The sequence below is a fragment of the Convolutriloba macropyga genome, chromosome 1 (genome assembly GCF_964194025.1).
Source record: "Convolutriloba macropyga chromosome 1, txConMacr16.3, whole genome shotgun sequence".
NCBI classification, from domain to species: Eukaryota; Metazoa; Xenacoelomorpha; order Acoela; family Convolutidae; genus Convolutriloba; species Convolutriloba macropyga.
Genome location: NC_134468.1, coordinates 60,739,916 through 60,762,258, shown reverse-complemented (window position 1 = coordinate 60,762,258; position 22,343 = coordinate 60,739,916). Strand labels below are relative to the sequence as shown.

The window sequence follows — 22,343 nt, the reverse complement described above, 5'->3', positions numbered from 1 at the left end:
GATTGTCCGTTCTAGGTCCAATTTTTTGTTTAGTCAGTGAAAATTCCTTGAATGACTGCTGTTTTTTTTTAATTCGCTTTACCTTTTGATCACGTTTTTCGTTTTACATAAGTCACGATTTTCACGCTTCTGACTTACTTCACCCACTATTTCAACTGAATGGATATTAATTTTTTTTCGCGTATTGATTTACGTAATGTAGTGAATACGTTCAAAGTTAAAAGAACAAAATATAAACATGTAAAGCCCGGTCATTAAGACATAATGCATTAGGTTATCAAAGTTCATTAAAGCGATTGCTAGCTGGCATCAGTTTTATGTTTAATAGCTTTCAGTTTAGAAGCTGAATTTAGTGTAGTTCTAGAATTGAAGCGAATATGCAGAATTTACACACCAAATAAGATCACTTTGCACTTAGGAAAATTCTGTTATTTTCTCTTATTACAATTCAAAGAATTTGAATTGTATTGGTGCGCTGTTTTTTTTTTTTAAGATGTGTTCACACGTTTTTCAATGACTTTGATCTCTCGAAACGGGATAAACAGGTAAAGCCCAGCGGGCATTAAGTTTCATTAGAGGCCCAAAGTGGGCTTTAGTAGTCCTCCAAGTGCCTATAGTGGTGCAGCTGCTGGGATGGCTTTAATTAAAGGTTAAAAGGTCATCTTTAGGAGTTTTTCGTCTCAAAATGGTGCAATTTTTCGTGTTTTTTGTGATTTTTTTTGAGATTTTTGTTTGATTAGTCTAAGGTTGAAGTTTTTAAAAGCTGATGAAGGCCTTTTGCGAGACAAAATTGCTTGTTATGACCATTTTGTGAGCTATATGTCGTGGTACTACAAACACAAACACACAAAATGATACTCATTTTTTTGCAATTTTTTTCAGGTTTTTTGAAAATTTTTGTCATTTTTTGAGTTTTTTAGCCCTAGGTGTCACGAAACCTCATCTAGGGTTTGATAAAGGGTTGGATGATAGATGCATAGTTTCTAGTGGTAATGGAAAGGTTTTCAACTTTTTGACATCATGAATTTTAGCATTTTTCGACAAAAGTTGCAAATTTTTCATGTTTTTTGACATATTTATTGTCATCCTTCAAGTTGTTTGAGTCCCAGGGGCAAGAAACCCATATTAGGGGTTGGATAATAAGTTACTGAAAATTTTTTAGTTGCCATGGAATAAGTTTCAACTTTTGAATATCACAAATTTTAGCAATTTTTTTTAACAAATTTGCATTTTTTTCAGGTTTTTGAAAATTTTCATCATTTTGTCAGTTTTTCCAGTTTCAGGGACCAGGCAATCTCCGTTGAGGTTTGTTAATAGGGAACTGCATAGTTTCTGGTAACAATGGAATGCTTTTTAACTTTTTAATGTCTTGAATTTTAGCATTTTTTTGATAAGATCTGCAATTTTTTAATGTTTCCTAAAGTTTTTGTCAGTTTTTGATATTCGTCGACTCTCAAGTGCAAGAAAACCAAATCCACGTTTTGATAAAAAAGTTACTGCATGGTTTTTAGTTTCATTGGATTTGTTTTCAACAATTTAACCTTTCGACTTTTAGAAATTGTTTGATAGGATTTGCAATTTTTTTTAAGTTTTTTTGTTTTAAATATTTGTATTTTATTTATTTTTTCTTGCCTCAGTTGCCAGGTAAACGCATCCAGGGTTTGACAATATTTTATTAAATAGTTGCTAGGGGGCAATTGAATGGCTTTCAACACTTTAATAGAAGGAATTTATATTTTGAAGTTTGAAATTTTTTCTAAAATTTATTGCCTATCGATCTATGAGCCACTGATTTTTTAATGCTTGGAATTGGGTTACTGAATAGCCTCTAGAGGCACAGAAATGATTCTGAAGATATTTATATCACAATTTTCAGCAACATTTTCTTATAACTTGCAATTGATTTCTTTTTTATCTTAAATTTTTTGGTCATTTTCAAGTTTATCGATCTTCAAGGGCCAATGAATATTTTTCAGGTATTGCAGATATAATACTGGACTGATTTCAGAAACAAAAATTGGTTTTGAACATATTTTTGTAAAAGGTGTTTTTAAAGGGAAAAAGTTTTGCCGTAGGTTTAAAAGCTTCAAGAGTTTTAGCAATGAGTTTGTTTTTGTTTAGTTTTGATTCTTTTAGTTTCTCAATTCTTTGGTGATTTTTGTGTTCTGGCTGGCATTGTTCAATTGATCTGCTGATCAGGTAGAGTGCGTCCGAGTTTTTCATTCAATTCTTTGAATTGTATTTCAGGACTTGTCCTGCTATGTTTTTTTTTCTGTTTCAATCCCAATGTGCGTCAAGCGGGTCAACGGCGGCTATTTTTCGGCAATTGGCCGGCTATGTTTAGAAAAAAATTTTGCCGCATTTATCCATGTATTTTAATTGACAGCAAGAGTTTCAGCTAGCAGCTTTGGTTCCATTGGTTTACTCGCTGTTTACACATCTTACTACTTATGCAACTTCGGTACTTCTTGTGTAATATTTGACTCTCAGATATATAGGTATTCATTATTGCCTTATTTATGTTCTAGTGTGAGAAACAAAGTATCGATGTCACTGCAGCGAAAGAGTACCTCAATCACTGTTAGTCCTTTAAATTCCGTAGGGGAAATATTCCTTTGCCTTTCAAACCAATTAAATTTCTTGTTATAGCAAAAAATAGTAAATCTTCACCAGCCATTCCACCGCCTCCACCAGGGCCATGGGGACCACCACCACCTCCACCACCAGGACTTGGCGGAGGACCTCCACCACCTCCTCCACCGCCGGGAATGGGTGGCGGACCACCACCACCACCACCGCCGCCGCCGCCGCCAGGAATGGGAGGCGGTCCACCGCCGCCGCCGCCTCCTCCGCCTGGCATGGGAGGTGGACCTCCCCCTCCACCTCCTCCGCCTGGTATGGGAGGAGGCCCACCTCCACCGCCCCCACCACCTGGATTCCCCGGAGCGGGGCCTCCACCCCCACCGCCTCCACCAGGTATGGGAAGAGGTGGACCACCTCCACCACCGCCGCCTCCTGGAATGGGTGGAGGTCCCCCGCCTCCTCCCCCACCTCCGGGTGGCAGAGGTGTTCCACCACCTCCACCAATGCCTGGAGGAAGAGGTGGACCACCACCTCCGCCTATGCCCGGAGGACGAGGCGGTCCACCACCACCGCCAGGATTTGGTACATGGAGGCCTCCTGTTGTTAGACAACGTCACGCCAACGCTCCTCAAAGACGAACTTACACGTTACCTAACCCCACGTCATCTAAGATGTTCTGGAAAAAGGTACGCAGGACTTTGATGTTCTCTCTTGATTTTGTTGATAGCGAAAAACAGTAAAATGTATAACGCCATCCGATTTTTTTTTACAGTGGGTGCCTGACAAGCTGAACGAGAAGTCATTTTGGCTTACAGTGCAAGAGAACCTCTCAGATGCCGAGGGCAGTGATTCCGCCGATAGCTTCAAATTGATTCTGCAAAACTTTTCACAGAAGAAACAGGATCCAAGTTAGATTCAAGTTGTTATAAATCAAAATGCCTTGAACTGAAGAACGGATTCATCTATTTTGAGAGCTGTTGAAATCATTATCAGATTTTGTTTACTTGTTATCTTTATTTTTTGTTCAGGCAAAAAGAAGAAGGATGCCGGTGAGAAACCCAAAGAAGCCGTGGAAGAGGCCAGATACTATGTGCTAGATCCCAAGAGCGGACAAGCGCTAGGTGAACACGTTATATAGTCTTCCTCATTTGCGAGTTCTTTGTTGATTGTTTCCCAAATCTGTCGTAGATTTTAGGCAATTGATTAATAGGCGCGAAGCGATACCGATGATATTATTGATCTCATCATAGTTTGTAATTGCTCTCAAACGAAGTTTGTAGCAATTATATTGGTCCTGTGGTATTTTTATGACTCGAAGAGAAGAGAAGTATTGGTATTCTACCGGCTCGTTTTTTAAAATAGCCGAGAAGCGATAGCGACTATTATTGGGGACATCGTGGTTTTTTACAATTCAAAGAATTTGAATTGTATTGGTGCGCTGTGTTTTTTTTTAAGATGTGTTCACACATTTTTCAATGACTTTGATCGTTCAAAACGGGATAAACAAGTAAAGCCCTGCGGGCATTAAGTTTCATTAGAGGCCCCAAGTGGGCTTTAGTTGTCCTTCAAGTGCTAATAGTGGTGCAGCTGCTGGGATGGCCTTAATTTAAGGTTAAAAGGTCATTTTTAGGAGTTTTTGGGCTCAAAATGGTGCAATTTTTCATGTTTTTGTAATTTTTTTGAGTTTCTTTGTTCGATTAGTCTTAGGTTGAAGTTTTTAAAAGTTGATTAAGGTCGTTTGCGACACAAAATTGCTTTTTTATAGCTGCGAAGCTGTAAGCTGAGCGTAGCTATATTGCGGTGCTCTTGGTTTTTTTTTTGTTTCGTCGTCTGACGCTCTTTTTTCGTTTTACATTTGTTCACACAGCAAAGCTGAAAAAGTCAAATTTTCTGAATGACTTTTTCCTCTCACGAAAGGTGTTTGCGAGCGTTACGTCATTTCTCACTCTCTTTAGCAAAAGTTTTTTGCGTGATTAGATTTTGATCACAAGTGACTTACCTCACTCAATAAAATGACTTTTGCACTTTAAAACTTAAGTTTAATTTGAATTTGTTTAAGGTCAATGAACTCATATGTGCAGTAAAGGTCCCTAATAAGAGACTTCTGTGGAATGAATTTGAACTAGCTTTATTAATTTATCGCTGAATGTTTTTTAGCCTAGTTTTTTGAGCGGCGTCGATTTTTTTCAATTTAGATCTGTATCTATTTCTATCTCTATTATATGGCACGCAGGTCTATTCTTTCGCAGCTATTCCGGCAATCTGCCGGCTATGTTATGACCATTTTATGGGCTATAAGTTTTTGGTACTACAAACACAAACTCGCGAAAGGATACTAATTTTTGCAATTTTTTTCAGGTTTTTTAAAAATTTTTGTAATTTTTTGAGTTTTTTAGCCCTAGGTGCCAAGAAACCTTCTCTAGAGTTTGATAAGGGGTTTGATGATAGATTACTGCATAGTTTTTAGTGGTAATGGAATGGTTTTCAACTTTTTGCCATCATGAATTTTAGCATTTTTTGACAAAGCTTGCAATTTTTTCATATTTTTTCGATTTATTGTCATTATTCAAGTTGTTTGAGTCTCAGGGGCCAGAAAACCTCATTAGCGGTTGGATGATAAGTTACTGAAAAATTTAGTTGCCATGGAATAGGTTTCAACTTTTGAATATCACAAATTTAAGGAATTTTTTTTTGACAAAATTCGCATTTCAGGTTTTTAGTAGGGCACTTCATATTTTCTAGTAACAATCGAATGATTTTTAACATTTTAGTGTCTCGAATTTTAAGCATTTTTTGATAAAATCTGCAATTTTTTTAAGGTTTCCTAAAGTTTTTGTCAGTTTTTGATATTCGTCCATTCTCAAGTGCGAGAAAACCTATTCCACGTTCTGATAAAAAAGTTACTGCAAGGTTTTTAGGTTCAATGGATTTGTTTTCAACAATTTAACCTTTCGACTTTTGAAAGTTTTTTGATAAAATTTTCAATATTTTCAAGTTTTTTAAAACATTTGTTTTCTATTTTTTTTTTCTTGTCTCAGTAGACAGGTAACCTCATCCAGTGTTTGATAGTATGTTTTTGAATAATTATTAATTGCTAGGGTGCAATTGAATGGCTTTCAACATTTAGAACGAATTTCTGTTTTTTGATGTTTGAAATTTTTTCTAAAAATTTTTGCCTATCGATCTATGAGCCAATGAGTTTTTTAAAGCTTGGAATTGGGTTACTGGATACAGAGAAATGATTCTGAAGATATTTATATCACAATTTTCAGCAACATTTTCTGATAATTTGCGATTGATTTCTTGGTCATTTTTGAGTTAACCATCGATCTTCAAGGGCCAATGAATATTTTTCTGGTCTTGCAGATATAATACTGGACCGATTTCAGAAACCAAAAATGATTTTGAACATATTTTTGAAATAGATATTTTTAAAGGGAAAAAATTAGGTTTGAAAGCTTCGAATTTTAGCAATGAGTATATTTTGTTTAGTTTTGATTCTTTTAATTTTTCAATTTTTTGAGATTTTGTTTGTGTTCTGGCTGGAATTGTTCAATTGATATGCTGGTCAGGTAGAGTACGTCTGAGTTTTTCAATCTTTGAATTGTATTTCAAGACTTGTCCTGCTATGTTTTTTTTAAGATGTGTTCACACATTTTTCAATGACGTTGATCTTTCAAAACGGGATAAACAGGTAAAGACCAGCGGGCATTAAGTTTCATTAGAGGCCCAAAGTGGGCTTTAGTAGTCCCTCAAGTGCGTTTAGTGATGCAGCTGCTGGGACGGCCCTAATTTAAAGTTAAAATGTCATTTTTAGGAGTTTTTCGCTCAAAGTGGTGCAATTTTTCATGTTTTTTGTGATTTTTTTAGTTTTTTGTTTGATTAGTCTTAGGTTGAAGTTTTTAAAAGTTGATGAAGGCCTTTTGCGAGACAAAATTGCTTGTTATGACCTTTTTATGAGCTATATGTTTTGGTACTACAAACACAAACACGCAAAATGATCCTAATTTTCGCAATTTTTTTCAGGTTTTTTGAAAATTTTTGTCATTTTGAGTTTTTTAGCCCTAGGTGTCAAGAAACCTCATCTAGGTTTTGATAAGGGGTTTGATGATAGATTACTATTTAGTCTCTAGTGGTAATGGAATCTTTTTCAACTTTTTGTCATCATGAATTTCAGCATTTTTGACAAAAAATTTTTTTGATATTTTTTGATTTTTATTTTCAATTTTCAAGTTGTTTGCGCCCCAGGGGCCAGCAAAATTAATCAGGGGTTCGCTAATAAGTTACTGAAATGTTTTTGGTTGCCATGGAATAGTTTTCAAGTTTTTGAATAAAAAAATTTAGCAATTTTCTTTAACAAAGTTCGCTTTTTTTCAGGTTTTTCAAAATTTTCGTAAGTTTTAGTTTTTCCAGCTTCAGGAACCAGGTAACCAGTTTGTTAATAGGACACTGCATAGTTTGAACATTTTAATGTCTCAAATTTCAGCATTTTTTTGGATAAAATCTGCAATTTTTGTAAGGTTTCCTAAAATTTTTGTCGGTTTTTGATATTTGTCCATTCTCAAGTACGAGAAAACATATTCCACGTTCTTATAAAAAGTTACTGCATGGTTTTTAGTTTGAATGCATTTGTTTTCAACAATTTAACCTTTCAAATTTTTGAAGTTTCTTGATAAAATTTGCAATTTTTCAAAACCTTTGTTTTTTATTTATTGTTTCTGGCCTAAGTAGCCAGGTAACCTCTTCCAGGGTTTGATAGTGTGTTAATCAATAGTTGCTAGCGGGCAATTGAATGGCTTTCATCCTTTTAATAGAACGAATTTCTATTTTTTGAAGTTTAAAACTTTAAAAATTTTTGTCTACCGATCTATGAGCCTATGAGTTTTTAAAGTTTGGAATTGGGTTACTGGATAGCCTCTAGAGACAGAAATGATTCTAAAGATATTTATATCACGACTTGCAGCAAAATTTCCTTATAATTTGCAATTGATTTCGTTTTTTATTTTTTTGGTCATTTTCGAGTTAATCGATCTTCAAGGGCCAATGAATATTTTTCAGGTCTTGCTGATATAATACAGGACCCATTGCAGAAACAAAAATTGGTTTTTAACGTGTTTTTGGAATAGGTATTTTTAAAGGGAAAAATTTTGCCTTAGGTTTAATAGCTTCAAGAGTTTTAGCAGTGAGTACATTTTTGTTTAGGTTTGATTTTTTTAGTTTCTCAATTTTATGCGATGATTTTGTTTGTGTTCTGGCTGAAATTGTGCAATTGATCTGCCGTTTAGCTAGAGTACGTCTGAGTTTTTCATTCAATTCTTTGAATTGTATTTCAGGACTTGTCCTGCTATGTTTTTTAATTCGTCGTCTCCATCGATGATTCTCACCACCTGACTTCTTGGAACTGACCTTTTCAAAGACATCAGTGACTCCTACTGCTTTGCAGTTAAAATTTGTGTGCGTGACGTCATTTGTTCTGTTTTTACGTCAATTGTGTGACTTACCTCACTCAAAAAATGACTTCTGAACTCACTTATTGAACTTTAATTTTATGAACATTTACTAGTTAAAGATTACTAATGTGCATCTAAATAGTGCCAAACTTATACGCCCTACTTCGCGAGTATTAGTCTTGAGTTTTTGATTTCGAATATGAATTTTGAAAAAGCTCTTTTAGGGTTTTTTTTCCTTATAGACCGTATGTGTCATCAAATTGACAGTCCGAATCTAACCCAAAAGTTAAGTGGTCTATTAAAGAACTGGTGGTCGATCTGTCTATCTTATTTCTTTAGTATCATTTCATGGAAGGCCACAAGCCGTCTATCGCGGCTATTTTTCGGCAATCTGCCGGCTATGTTTTTTTTACGTGAAGCAGGTTTGTTCACTACTTGAGTTCTCTCTTTTCGAACAAGGACCTCTGTTTTTGAACACTGCACTCCAAGGTCACAGTCGCTACTACCTATATAAACTACAAACCTACCACAGACCTACCAATTAACTACCAGACCCCTGCCTACCCCCCCCCCCACCACCACCTATCTACCAGAAACTCCCAACCCCCTAAACCTACCTAGCCGCCCTCGGCACCCCTACCTACCCTGCTGGGCACCTATCTACGACCTGCCTAAACACACCTGCACTACACCTACGCTACACCTACGTAACCCCCAGGTACCTACCCCCAAACCTAGCCACATTCCTTACTAAAAATTACCCATATTTTGCTTTGTTTGTACGTCTTTGATATTTTTGAATTTGTATTTTTAGTTAAGAGTTATTTTTACCGGACTCTGAGTCCTTTTGGTATTTTACCGGCGTTTTACGCAATTTTGTTCGGCCGATTTCGTTTGTGGCTCTTTTAATTATTCGTTCGCAAGAACGGGATAAACAGGTACAGCAGAAACAAGACCGGGATTAAAAAGCTGAGCGGGTCTCCTGGAGCCTTAGTGATCTCTAAATCCGCGATTCTGTTTTGTGACAGTTTCATAGTATGAAGGGTGGCTCTGAATCTTAAAATCTTGACCCCTCAGTCTGTTGTTTTTAGTAGTCGCCGTCAGCCTCTCAACGGCTTTACCGCTTTGATTCGCTTTACCTTTTGATCACATTTTTCATTTTACGTTCACGATGTTCACGTTTGACTTACCTCACTTACTGTTTCAACTGATTGGAGTCTAAATTCTTCCACGCATTGAATTACGCTATGTAGTGAATAAGGTCAATGTCAAAAGAGCGAAATAAAAATCAAACGAAACGGGATAAACCGATAAAGTAGCGCGGTCATTAAGTCTTAGTGCATTAGGTTATCAAAGTTCATTAGCGCGATTGCTAGCTGATATTAGTATGAAGCCTAATGCCCTTCATAATAGAAGCTGAAGTGAGTATAGGTTTTCAGAATCTAACAAACTGCACTTCAAACCTACCCCCACCCACATGCCCTCATGCGTCATAACCCTACCCCCTTTTTCTGCTTCTCCTTTAGGTAAGTTTAGCTTTGTGATTATATTAGACGACGCTTCGGGATAGTTTTCGGTAGTTAACTGCTATGAATTTTACAGGAAGAACCGTTTATTGTGAGTACTTTTTGATTTAAAGTGAAAGTGAGTACAATTGCCTTGTGAACATTCCTCTGAGCGAAAGAAGTTCTTTGCTCATTCTCTGTGTTGAGTGAATGACTTTTTGATTTTGATAAGTGTTTAGTAGGAGATAATTGTTGAAATGGGTTAACCCCTTTTGGCATGTTTTTTGTCCATTTGTGTTCATTTTATTTGCTTCTAGTTCAGTTTTTTTGTCAAAATGTTTTTGATCGACGCTGCATTACTATGTAACCCTCTGTAGTTCAAAAGATTTTTCATACAAAAATAATGATTTTCAAGTTCAAAATTACCTTTTTTTCTCAACTGTTTAGTTAATTTTTTTAATCGTTAAATTCTTCATAATATTGAGAATTTTTGTAATCACTAGAATTCATGTAAATGGCGCCCTTCTTCAGCTAATTTTTGCCTTAATTGCCTATTGAATTGCTCTCAAACGAAGTTGGTAGCAATTATTATGGTGTGATTAGTGGTTTTTAGATATTGACCCCCCACAACCCCCCTCACTCCCCCTCCACGCAATTCCCACACCTGCACATCGTTCAGGCCGTAAGGGCCCCATGCAGCCAAAAAAGCCGCCCTCCCACCATTGTCCCCCTAGCTGTAAAACGCTTCCCATTGATTGCTAATGCGGCTTAAATGAATCTAATTAATATCTAAACTCGCAGAGTTTTCAAAAAATATGAGTGGTTTAGATTTAGCACATTTGAAAACTAATAACCGCTATCAGCCTCTCAAGGGCTCATTCTTTGGCGTTCTCTTTTTTTCATATGATTGGTTATTTGTTTGGTTTTTTAAGGCCTAAATTTTAGTTTGTATTTTTAGGTTTCAGTGAATTGTCCTATTTTTAAACAGTAAATTTAATAAATTCAGTTGGTTTTATCCTATTTTTCCCGTGATAAATTGCAATTGTGATGTAGTTTAGTTTAATTTTAGTAATGTTTTTTGAACCTCTTTCTTTAGTAATTAAAAATTAGGTGGCAACGAACTTTTTTCTTGAGTCTTTTGGGTCTTAGAGTTCATTCGAGAGCTCTGATTTTTGAGACCGCTTGTTTGTCGCAATTAGAAGCCCGGTCAATTTTCATTAGCTTTTCAGTATTATCAACCTAAAGGTTTTGGCTAAAGGTTTTCTGACTTCAGCAGAAGTGTTTCTAATAGTACAACAGTTTTCCTATTTCAAAATTCAACAGTGTTTTGTTGTCAAAATTTTATCAATTCTTTTTCGAAATCGCTTTTTTGTTTGCCAGCCTTATTGATGCCAATGCATATATGTTTCTTACGACAGCTGTATTATTTTAAGTTATCGAAGAATAATCGTTTCAATAATTGTTTGCAAAGCTGAAAAATTTCTGATGTTCTTCCTCCTACTAACAGCTTTTGCGTGCATGACGTCCGCTCTCACTATATTTAGCAAGAGAATTTAGGTCATTTGCGTGATTATATTGCGACCATACATGACTTACCTCACTCAAGAGATGAGAAAGTTTAAATTCAGTTAGTTGATGGTCAAAGAAACTAATTTGGGTTTTTAGGTCCCCTAATAGGACGTTTTCTGCGGAGTGAGATTAAGCAAGCCATATGGTTTGATGACCAAAAGTTTTTAAATGATTTTTATGTGACATTGATAACTTTTTTTATCTGTTTCTTTGTTCTGCGAAAAGCTAGTATGTTTTAAGCGTAATTTTTTTAATACTGTTTTCAAAGCTGATTGAGGGGTATTTTTTCACGTGTGGTATTTTGACTACTAATTCCGCTTTTTCTGTTAAGTGCAATTTAAAAGTAACACTTTTGCTTCAATTGTGTCTCGTTACCATTGCCCAATTCCTTCAGCGGTCTTCTAATGGTTTTTTATTATTTACTATTACTTTGTGTTCATAATATATAAGTGAAGTTTTGGGTTTAGTGCCTGTTTATTGTTTTTCTTGTCTTGGCTTCTTCTCATCAATGATAGCTCTAGTATGTTGCTGATACAGCAAAAGGAGATGTTATGAATCGTTTGAGTTTATTGCTGCTGATTTGTATAACTTTTTCAACAGTCGCGAAGAGATAGCTGTTGTTATTGGGACATCGTGGTTTTTTTATTCGTCTCCATTGATGATTCTTACAACCTGACTCCATGGAATTCACTTTTTCAATGACTTCTGCCATGCAGTTAAAATTTGTGTGCGTGACGTCATTTGTTCTGCTTTTACGTCAATTGAGTGACTTATATCACTAAAAATTTGACTTCTGAACCCGCTTACTGATATCTTAATCTGCGATACTGTTTTGTGGTGACATTTTCATAGTATGAAGGGTGGCTCTGATTCTTAAAATCTCGGCCCACTCAGTCTGTTAATTTGAAAGCCGCCATCAGTCTCTCAGCGGCTATTATTTAGGCGCTCTCCTTTTTTTTAATTCGCTTTACCTTTTGATCAAGTTTTGGTTTTACATTCACGGTTTTCATGATTGTTTTCTGATTAACCTCACTTAATGTTTAACCTCAAAATTACCTTGTTTTTAACTGATTAGTTATTTTTTATTCGTTAATTTCTTCATAATATGGATAACTGCTGTAATCAATGTAAATGGTGCCCTTCTGCAGCTAATTTTTGCCTTAATTGCCGATTTAATTGCTCTCAAACGAAGTTGGCAGCCTCCAAGTATGTAGTTGCTCTCAAACGAAGTTGGCAGTCTCCAAGTATGTGATTCACAGAAACTCTTTTGGAGACTTATAATTATGCAGTGATTAGTGGTGTTAGATTTTGACCCCCCACAACCCCCCTCTCACTCCCCCTCCACGCAATCCCCACACCTGCACATTGTTCAGGCCGTAAGGGTCCCATGCATCCAAAAAGCCGCCCTCCCAGCGTTGTCCCCCTCAGCTGTAAAACGCTTCCCATTGATTGCTAATGCAGCTTAAATGAATCTAATTATTTTTCTGTTGATAAATTGAAATTGTTTTCTATGATTACTATACATGTTTTTCTTTAGTAATTAAAAAATAGGCTGCAACAAACTTCTTTCTTGACCTAATTTTGGTTTGCTTTTTTCAGTAAAAACTCAGAATGTTTTCTGCCTTATGCTTTCACAATGTGTCTTTTGGGTCTTTGATTTCATTCGAGAGCTCTGAGTTTTTGTCGCAATTAGTAGCCCGATCTGTTTTCATTAGCTTAACGGTATTATCAACCTGGAGGTTTTTTCAGTATTCAACAGTGTTCTTGTTAAAATTTTATCAATTTTTTTTCGTAATCGCTTTTATGTTTGCCGGCTTCATTGATGCCAATGCATATATGTTTCTTGTTACGACAGGGGTATTTTTTAAACAATTTTTTCAGTTAACTTAGCCGAAGCGAAAAATCTTTTCAATAATTGATGGCAAAGCTGAAAGTTTTCTGATGTAGTCCTTCCTCTCACTAACGGCTTTTGCGTGCATGACGTCGGCTCTCACTATGTTTCGCAAAAGAGTGTAGGTCATTTGCGTGATTAGGTTGCGATCATACATGACTTAACTCACTCACGACAATAAAGTTTAAATTGAATTAGTTGATGGTCAAAGAATTAAATTGGGGTTTTCAGGGTCCCGAATGGGACGTTTTCTAAGGAATAAAAAATGAGCGAGCCATATTATTTGATGACAGAAAGTTTTTAAAAGATTTATACGTGACGTTGATAACTTTTCTATAAGTTGATCTTCTAGAGCGCTCTATTTTGCAGCTTTTCCGGCAATCTGCCGACTATGTTATAACCCTTGAGAACTCTTCGATTTCAATGAAAAGTCAAATGAGAGTGGTGATTCCAGTAACGCTAGAGTTTTAAAGGGAGCGAAAAGCGAGTATCTTTTACGCGTGATTGTTTTATTACTGTTTTACAGTGGATTGAGGGGTATTTTTTTACGTGTGGTATTTTGACTTCTCTTTTTGCCTTTTCTGTTAAGTGCAATTTAAAAGTAACAGTTCTGCACCAATTGTGTCTCGTTACCATTGACCAATTGCTTCACGGTCAGCTAAATCTTTATGGTTTGGAAACATTTTCTGTTGATAATATATAAGTGAAGTTTGGGTTTAGAGCCTGTTTGTTTTTTGTTGTTGTCTTGGCTTATTCTGATTAATGACAGCTCTAACATGTTGCTAATACAGCAAAAGGGGATTTACTGAATCGTTTGAGTTTAATGCTGATGGTTTGTTTGACTTTTTTGATAGTCGCGAAGTGATATCGGTTTTTTTAGGGGACCTCGTGGTCTTTGTTTAATTCGTCGTCTCCATCGATGATTCTCACCACCTGACTTCTTGGAACTGACCTTTTCAAAGACATCAGTGACTCCTACTGCTTTGCAGTTAAAATTTGTGTGCGTGACGTCATTTGTTCTGCTTTTACGTCAATTTTGTGACTTACCTCACTCAAAAAATGACTTCTGAACTAGTTAAAGATTACTAATGTGCATCTAAATAGTGCCAAACTTATACGCCCTACTTCGCGAGTATTAGTCTTGAGTTTTTGATTTCGAATATCAATTTTGAAAAAGCTCTTTTAGGGTTTTTTCCTTATAGACCGTATGTGTCATCAAATTGACAGTCCGAATCTAACCCGAAAAGTTAAGTGGTCTATTAAAGGACTGGTGGTCGATCTGTCTTTCTAATTTCTTTATTTGTCTCAATTCCATGGAGGGCCACAAGCGTCTATCGCGGCTGTTTTCCGGCAATCTGCGGGCTATGTTATTTTGTAGAAAAAAGTGTCCCTGATTTTTGTATATTCCCTCTTATTATGTTGCTGTTTAATGTCCTAATTGTAGGTTTCATTAATGGCAGGCCATATTGGCTTTGTAATGTGCTTTTAATGTGGTTTTTGTGTACTGTTGATTACTGCTTTATTGACAGTTTTTGAATTAATCGCTCTCCACCAATCGCAATTATATTGTTCCTGTAGTCTTTTTTCGTTTTTCTACTTGGCCGATTTCTCATCTGAGCTGTTTGTTTTTTCGTTCCTAAAAACGAGATAAACGTGTAATGCCCGAAGTTCATTAAGGACTCAAGAGCCTTTACGCTGACTAAATTTTAAGTATGCGATACACCGGAACTGTTGGAGACATGAATTCATGATGTGAAGGTCGGCTCTTAGAATTGACTCCCTCGCCACTCGAAGCCACCGCGCTCCATTTCTAGCCCCTATTCTGACCCCGCGTATCTTCAAACCGTAGCTAGCTATTGAGGAAGCCAACCGCTTGTCAGTCGTTTGTGCATTCGAGATATTTTTGTTTTTGTTGCTTCATCGCTCCGTCTCCTTAATGACAGTTCTGATCGGTTTCTAACCAGGCTCAGATGAATCTATTTATTTTCAGCTGGCCGCTATTGTATTTACGACCTTGATACTTTAATTATAAAAATAAATTTGTTAGTTGGCCCGTTTTTATTTAATTAATAGCCGCCCTCATCTTCTCAGCGGGCTATTATAGCGCAATTTTTTTTTACAATTCAAAGAATTTGAATTGTATTGGTGCGCTGTGTTTTTTTTCTAAGATGTTTTCACACATTTTTCAATGACTTTGATCTTTCAAAACGAGATAAACAGGTAAATCCCAGCGGGCAATAAGTTTGACTGGAGGCCTAAATTGGGCTTTAGTAGTCCTTCAAGTGCTTATAGTGGTGCAGCTGCTGGGATGGCCTTAATTTAGGGTTAAAAGGTCGTTTTTGTAGCTGCCAAGCTGTAAGCTGAGCGAAGCTATATTACGGTGCTCTTGGTTTTTTTGTTTCGTCGTCTGACGCTCTTTTTTCGTTTTACATTTGTTCACACAGCAAAGCTGAAAAATTCAAATTTTCTGAATGACTTCTTCCTCTCACTAACGGCATTTGCGCGCGTAACGTCATTTCTCACTCGCTTTAGCAAAAAATTTTAGGTTATTTGCGTGATTAGATTTTGATCATACGTGACTTACCTCACTCAATAAAATGACTTTTGCACTTGAAAACTTAAGTTTAATTTGAATTTGTTTAAGGTCAATGAACTCATATGTGCAGTAAAGGTCCCTAATAAGAGACTTCTGTGGAATGAATTTTAACTAGCTTTATTTATTTATCGCTGAATGTTTTTTAGCCTAGTTTTTGAGCGGCGTCGATTTTTTTTTCAATTTAGATCTTTATCTCTTTCTATCTCTATTATATGGCACGCAGGTCTATTCGTTCGCAGCTATTCTGGCAATCTGCCGGCTATGTTTAGGAGTTTTTGGGCTCAAAATGGTGCAATTTTTCATGTTTTTTGTAATTTTTCGTTTTGATTAGTCTTAGGTTGAAGTTTTTAAGGGTTGCTGAAGGCTTTTTGCGAGACAAAATTGCTTGTTATAACCATTTTAATGGCTATATGATTTGGTACTACAAACACAAACACGAAAAATGATACTAATTTTTGCAATTTTTTTCAGGTTTTTTGAAAATTTTTGCAATTTTTTGAGTTTTTTAGCCCTAGGTGCCAAGAAAACTCCTCTAGGTTTTGATAAAGGTTTTGATGATAGATTACTGCATAGTTTCTAGCGGTAATGGAATTGTTTTCATGTATTTGCCATCATAAAATTTAGCCTTTTTTGACAAAACTTGCAATTTTTTTCGCTTTTTTTGACAATTATTGTCATCATTCAAGTTGTCTGAGTCCCAGGGGCCAGAAAACCTCATCAGGGGTTGGATAATAATTTCTGAAAAATTTTTAGTTGTCATGGAATAGGTTTCAACTTTCGAATATCACAAATTTTAGCAATTTTTTTTTGATAAAATTTGCATTTCAAGTTTTTGAAAATTTTCGTCATCTATTCAGTTTTTCCAGCTTCAGGGACCAGGTAATCTCCTTTATGGTTTGATAATAGGGCACTGCATAGTTTTGTAGTAACAATGCATTATAACACTGCATAGTTTCTAGTATTTTTTGTGATAAAATCTGCAATTTTTTAAGGCTTCCTAAATTTTTGTCAGGTTTTGATATTCGTCAATTATCAAGTGCAAGAAAACGTATTCCACGTTCTGATAAAAAAATTTATGCATGGTTTTTATTTTCAGTGGATTTGTTTTTGACAATTTATTTTTCGACTTTTAGAAGTTTTCGGATGAAATTTGCATTTATTTCAAGTTTTTTTCAAAAATTATTGCCTATCGATCTATGAGCCAGTGAGTTTTTTAAAGCTTGGAATTGGGTTACTGGATAGCCTCTAGAGACACAAAAATGATTTTGAAGATAATTATATCACGATTTTCAGCAACATTTCTTTATAATTTGCAATTGATTTCTTTTTTTCTAATTTGTCCATTTTCGAGTTAATCGATCTTCAAGGGCCAATGAATATTTTCAGGTCTTGAAGATATAATACTGGGCTGATTTCGGAAACAAAAATTGGTTTTAAACATATTTTTGAAATTGTTATTTTTAGAGGGAAAAAATTTTGCCTTAGGTTTAAAAGCTTCAAGAGTTATAGCAATGAGTATATTTTTGTTTAGTTTTGATTCTTATAGTTTCAATTTTTTTAGATGAGCTTGTTTTTGTTCTGGCTGGCATTGTTCAATTGATCTGCTCGTCAGGTAGAGTAATTCAAGGTAGATCTGCTCGTCAGCAAAGCAATTCAAAATGAACAGAGTCAGAATAAAAAATTGAAGTCAGAAATAGAAACGGAATAAACCCATAAAGCACATTTTTAGATGCCCGGTACTTGAACTTTGTTCTCATAAGTTTTAGTTACTATGTATAATGCTTATTGGTATTGATACTATCCCCTGTAACTTTGCACTGAGAGACAGGAGTATGTTCAATTAAAAAATATTATCAAAATAAATCGCACTTAAAAATGTTATACAAAAATCAATTTTTGTTGATATTTTCTTTTCTTTCATTCCCAATAGAGTTATGGGAATCAACGGCGGCTATTTTCCGGCAATGTGCCGGGTATGTTTGAGATTCTGTCTTACCTCACTCCCTGTTACAACAGAATTAAACTTAAAGTAAAGTTCTTAACTGTTTTAGTCCAATACGTTCAGGGTTAACAAGCAAAACCAAAAGAATTGAGATAACCAATGAAGCCGGGCATTAAGACCTAATGTTTAAAGACTTGACTTAGTGCATTAAATTATCAGAGTTCCCTCGAACACACTGCTAACGGTTAGTGGCATTAAGTTTATTGTCCTCCTTTGTATAGGCTGAATTCGCCATGTGTATCAAATCTATTAAAACTACGAACTAAATTAGATCTTTCTTGGACACGTAGGCTAGTTAATTTAATTTCTCCTTTTTCTCCCTAAGTTTCACTCCCAACATTGGTCAGTGGGTTCAACGGTAGCTATTCACAAATTTGCGGGCATTTTTTTGCCGTCACGTATTCGTTTTAATGACTGTCTTCGTTTTCTTATAAAGCATAATAGTGGAAATGAAGTATTATCAGTTCATATCTGATTGTTTTTACAACTTTTTCTCATTTTTTTAATTTTATTTTTTGATATTGCTTTTGCTGCAGTTGTATTAATTCGTCTAAATGAAAATGTCCAATTAGCCCTTTATAATGACACATTTTGGCGGATAAAGTTTTTAATTGCTCTCGAACGAAGTTCGTAGCAATTATTGTAAAGGTGTTGGTCTTTTTTATGCAAATTCTTCGCTTGACCTTTTATGCGCTTTTCTTCTGGAGTTCTCGAGTGATTTCAATTGCTCTTATTCCGAAGTAAAGTTTGTTGTTCAAACAAAATCGATTATTAGAAAGACGATGACAAGGCCCTGATAGCCAAGTGGGTAATGCCCCGTCGAGGTGATAGAATCGGACTCATGAGGTCGGGGTTCAAACCCGAACTTTGTGTGATGTTTTTGCGCCCGTGAAGAAAAATTTTAACTAGGCGACAGCCCCTGAAATAATGACCTCACCTGTCCTTCTAGAGTTCATGTATAACTCATGTCTTTATTGACTAAGACACTATTTGAAAATTTTCAAAGAATTTCTAAGCGTGCCTTAATGGAATCATTAGATGTTTTTGGGTTCTAAATTTGTTTTGCGTACTGTTAGTAAGTTGTTTAGTTTATTGATAGTAGTTCTCGCTGTATTTGTTTTTTGTTGACTCATTGCTTAGTCTCTTTAATGACACTTCTCATCAGTTGCTAATGAAGCTTAAATGAATCTAATTATTGTTTTGATTTCACTGCTATTGATTTCTAGATTTCACTGCTATTGTTTTGACTGCTTTCAATTAGGAAAATTTCTGTTGATTTCTTTTTGGCTTATTGATTAATTTTTTGCTCAGTTGTTACTAAATGGAATCTTCAGTAGATGTTTTGTTCTGTAATGTTATTTTGTGTGCTGTTAGTAAGGGTTTGAGTTTATTGTTTTTCGTCTCCATCGATGATTCTTGCGACCGTTTGACTTCTTCTTTATCACTGGCTTCTAATGCTGTGCAGTTTAATTTGTGTGCGTGACGTTATTTTCGCCCCCATTTGCCCCAGCATTTGTGTCAACTGTGCGACAGGTTTTTTAATTAAGTGACTCGAAAAAATTGTCTGTACTAACTTGTAGTTTTTTAAGTTACCATGACTTTTGAAGATGATTGGAGTGCGCATTAACTGAGTCCTAGAGTTAAGTACTCCAATATTCTAAATCTGGAGCATCTACCTTGTAACAGGGTTGTTCATTGGGAACACATTTTTGCTCATGTGTCATTGGTAATTACATTCCTACTTTCAGTTTGTGTTTAGTAGCCGCCGTCAACCTCTCAAGGCTATTTTTAAGGAGCCTTCTTTTCTACGACTCAGAGAGGAGTATTGTTCGAGTGTCGTTTTACGACTTCAAGAGGCGTTACGGTTTTCTGTGGTTGAGGGTTTAACGCTCGTTGTTATCTTTTCTTTAGTCTGATCCGCTTTCAGAGACAACGACTGGTTTTCAAGCGTTTATTTTGCTGTATGTTATTCTATAAGCTTGTATGCTTGTTAAATAATAGCTTACAAAGGTGTGGTTTATACCCGCATTTACTATCAAAGTTAAGTGTGGCACGATGAAACTCATGTATGATAATGAGTAAAAAGGTTTGGCATTGAAAGTCATGAAAAATCAAAGTTAAAGATATGACTTTTACAGCGATTATGAATATGAACTCAACAAATTTGAACTAAATAACAAGGGGAAGGATTGGGGGGCTAAACGGTTACGGACCGTTTACACTCCGGCAAGCAACAACAAAACTTAGCAAATAAATTTATCAGAAAAGAACAAAATAATTGACATCAGAAATTCAAATTTACTGCCTCAATAGTTTCCGCTTAAGTGAGTTTTATGCATCAATTTGACATAATTGAAGGAGTATTCATTCACCCTCCGCGGCCAACGAAGAAGAAGAATCATTGTCAGTTTCAAACACCTTGCCCAATCTCACTGCGGGACGTTGCACCATGCCAGTACTGGTCTTGATGTCGAAGCTTCTTGCCACTCCATCTCTACTCACATGTGCTTTGACGATCCGACCAATGGGCCAAATTCCTCGGGGTGTAAAATCTTTGTAGAGCCAAACAACATCGTCTTCCTTGAGCTCAGCGTTGGCCTGCTGCCATTTTGTCCGTCTGTTAAGTTCCGGTACAAATTCTTTGAGAAGACGAGACCAATAGTGGTCCAAAAGGGTCTGTGACTCCTTGAAGTCTTTAATTGAAAACCGGGTTCTGTTGTTTGCCAGAGGTTTTAGGCAGAAGTGTCGTCTTCTCATCAGGAAATGATTCGGTGTTAATGGTTCCTCGTCAGTCAAAGTGCTCCCAACATGCGTCAGTGGGCGTGAATTAAGAATTCCTTCTGCCTCCGCTACGACTGTATGGAAGACTGAAAAGTTTAGTCGGCGGCTTCCGAGGACAACAAGTAGGCTTCGTTTAGCCGACTGGATGAGTCGTTCCCAAACCCCTCCGAAGTGCGGTGCCAGAGGTGGGTTGAACGTCCACTGGATGTTCTGTTGGGCCAGCTGGAGACGTATGTAATTGTTGTCTGGTTTGTAGTTTTCCTGAAAATTGAGTTTCATTGCCTGGTTAGCTCCAACAAAGTTTTTCCAGTTGTCCGAAACAATGACATCAGGGTATCCTCGTCTGGATACAAAACGTCGAATAGCCATTAGTAGACAGTCAGTAGAGAGGTCCTCACAAACTTCCAAGTGTACTGCTCGTGTGACCAAGCATGCAAACATGCAGACATAATTGAGTTCTGTCTGGGTTCTGGATTTTTCAATGTGAAAGGGACCGAACATGTCCATTCCAGTATTCACAAATGGGTAGAGTTTGGAGTGCTCCGGAAAGCGAAATTTTGGTAGAGGAGCCATCTTCGGTCTGACATTGTCTGCTCGCCAGCGTCTGCAGATGAAGCAGTACTTCCCTAAAGTTCTTAGAGCTCTGCGGATTCCAACTATCATGAACGTTGCTTGGATATGTGCACGAACATGTTCAATTCCATGGTGCCCGCAGTCGTGATGTGCTTCCTCAATAAGCAGTTTGGCAACTCTGCACTTGCTGTGGAGTATCACCGGATGTTTGCTCTGAAAAGGCAATCCAGATTTTTGAATTCGTCCCTCAACCCTGAGTAGTCCGTCGCTATCCAGAAAGGGTGTATATGGTAATAGTTTGTCCTTCTTGTCTAGGGGTAGTCCACTTTGAAGTCGAGAAACTGTGTCCTTGAAGTGTGTGGACTGAGATATCCTCAAGAGAAAGCTCCGAGCCTTGTTTTCGTCAGCCGCGAAGTCGTCCAAGTCGCAAGGTATGTCGCGTTTGATCAACCTCTTCAGTACGCGCACTGCTCGAAACACTGTTCTAAGTGTGCCAAGGAGTCTAGGCCAATTTGAAAATCTGTTTGGATCTACCAACGGTTTATCACTGTTTTTGACATCAACTTAAGTGGCGTATGTTTGAGCTGTTTTGTCACCGGAGAATGTCCGCTCGCTCTCAGGTTTGATCAGGAAAGAAGGTGCTGTTATCCACAATTTTTGAAGATCGCATGGAGCTAGACCTCTGGTACCATGATCAGCCGGGTTCTTTTTTCCTGGTACGTGTCGCCGGTCGTCTTTGTTTGAGTTCTCAGCAATTTTGTTGAGCCTATTTGCGATGTACATCTTCTGTCGATCCTTTGATTTGATCCAGCTGAGTACTGCTGTGCTGTCGGTCCAAAATTTTTTGCTCTTCACATCTATTGTCATCTCGGTCTCACAGAAGCCTGCTAGTTCTGCTCCCAGTGTAGCTGCTTCGAGCTCCAATTTGGGAATGCTCATCTGTGTGATTGGTGCCACCTTGGACTTGCTGATGACGTAGTGGGTAGCTATTGAGCCGTCAGCGGAGATTGTCCTCAGGTACACCACTGCTGATACTGCTGAAAGTGAAGCGTCTGTGAAGGTGTGCAACTCGTGAGTTCCATCGACGTTGGGAACTAAACATCTGGGGATTTGAATTGAAGGCATATTCTCGAAGTCTTCCATCCATTGCTGAATTTCGTCGTTATGTTCCTTTGATAGTAGCTGGTCCCAATTGTGTCCTTGTTTGACGACTTTTTGCAAGATGCATCTCAGTCGAATTGCAAAAGGCGAGATTATTCCAATGGGATCAAACAAAGAAGCAGCCATTGAGAGAAGCTTTCTCTGTGTGATATTCTCTCTTTCATAGCTCAGTTTGGGTTTCGCAAAAAGAAGTTGATCGGATTCAGGGTTCCATGTTTGACCAAGTATCCTT

The 22,343-nt window shown here is 36.8% G+C and overlaps 1 protein-coding gene across 1 annotated transcript in view; it reads left to right on the top strand.

Annotated features, from left to right (window-relative positions):
• The window catches only part of LOC142341221 (uncharacterized), a 206,019-nt gene that overhangs the window by 112,836 nt on the left and 70,840 nt on the right, over positions 1–22,343 (top strand). Inside the window, exons 14-17 of the mRNA XM_075392143.1 lie at positions 2,529–2,580; positions 2,650–3,269; positions 3,356–3,491; positions 3,612–3,704. Of these exons, the coding sequence (XP_075248258.1) occupies positions 2,529–2,580; positions 2,650–3,269; positions 3,356–3,491; positions 3,612–3,704 (901 nt within the window). The remainder of the gene's footprint in view (positions 1–2,528; positions 2,581–2,649; positions 3,270–3,355; positions 3,492–3,611; positions 3,705–22,343) is intronic.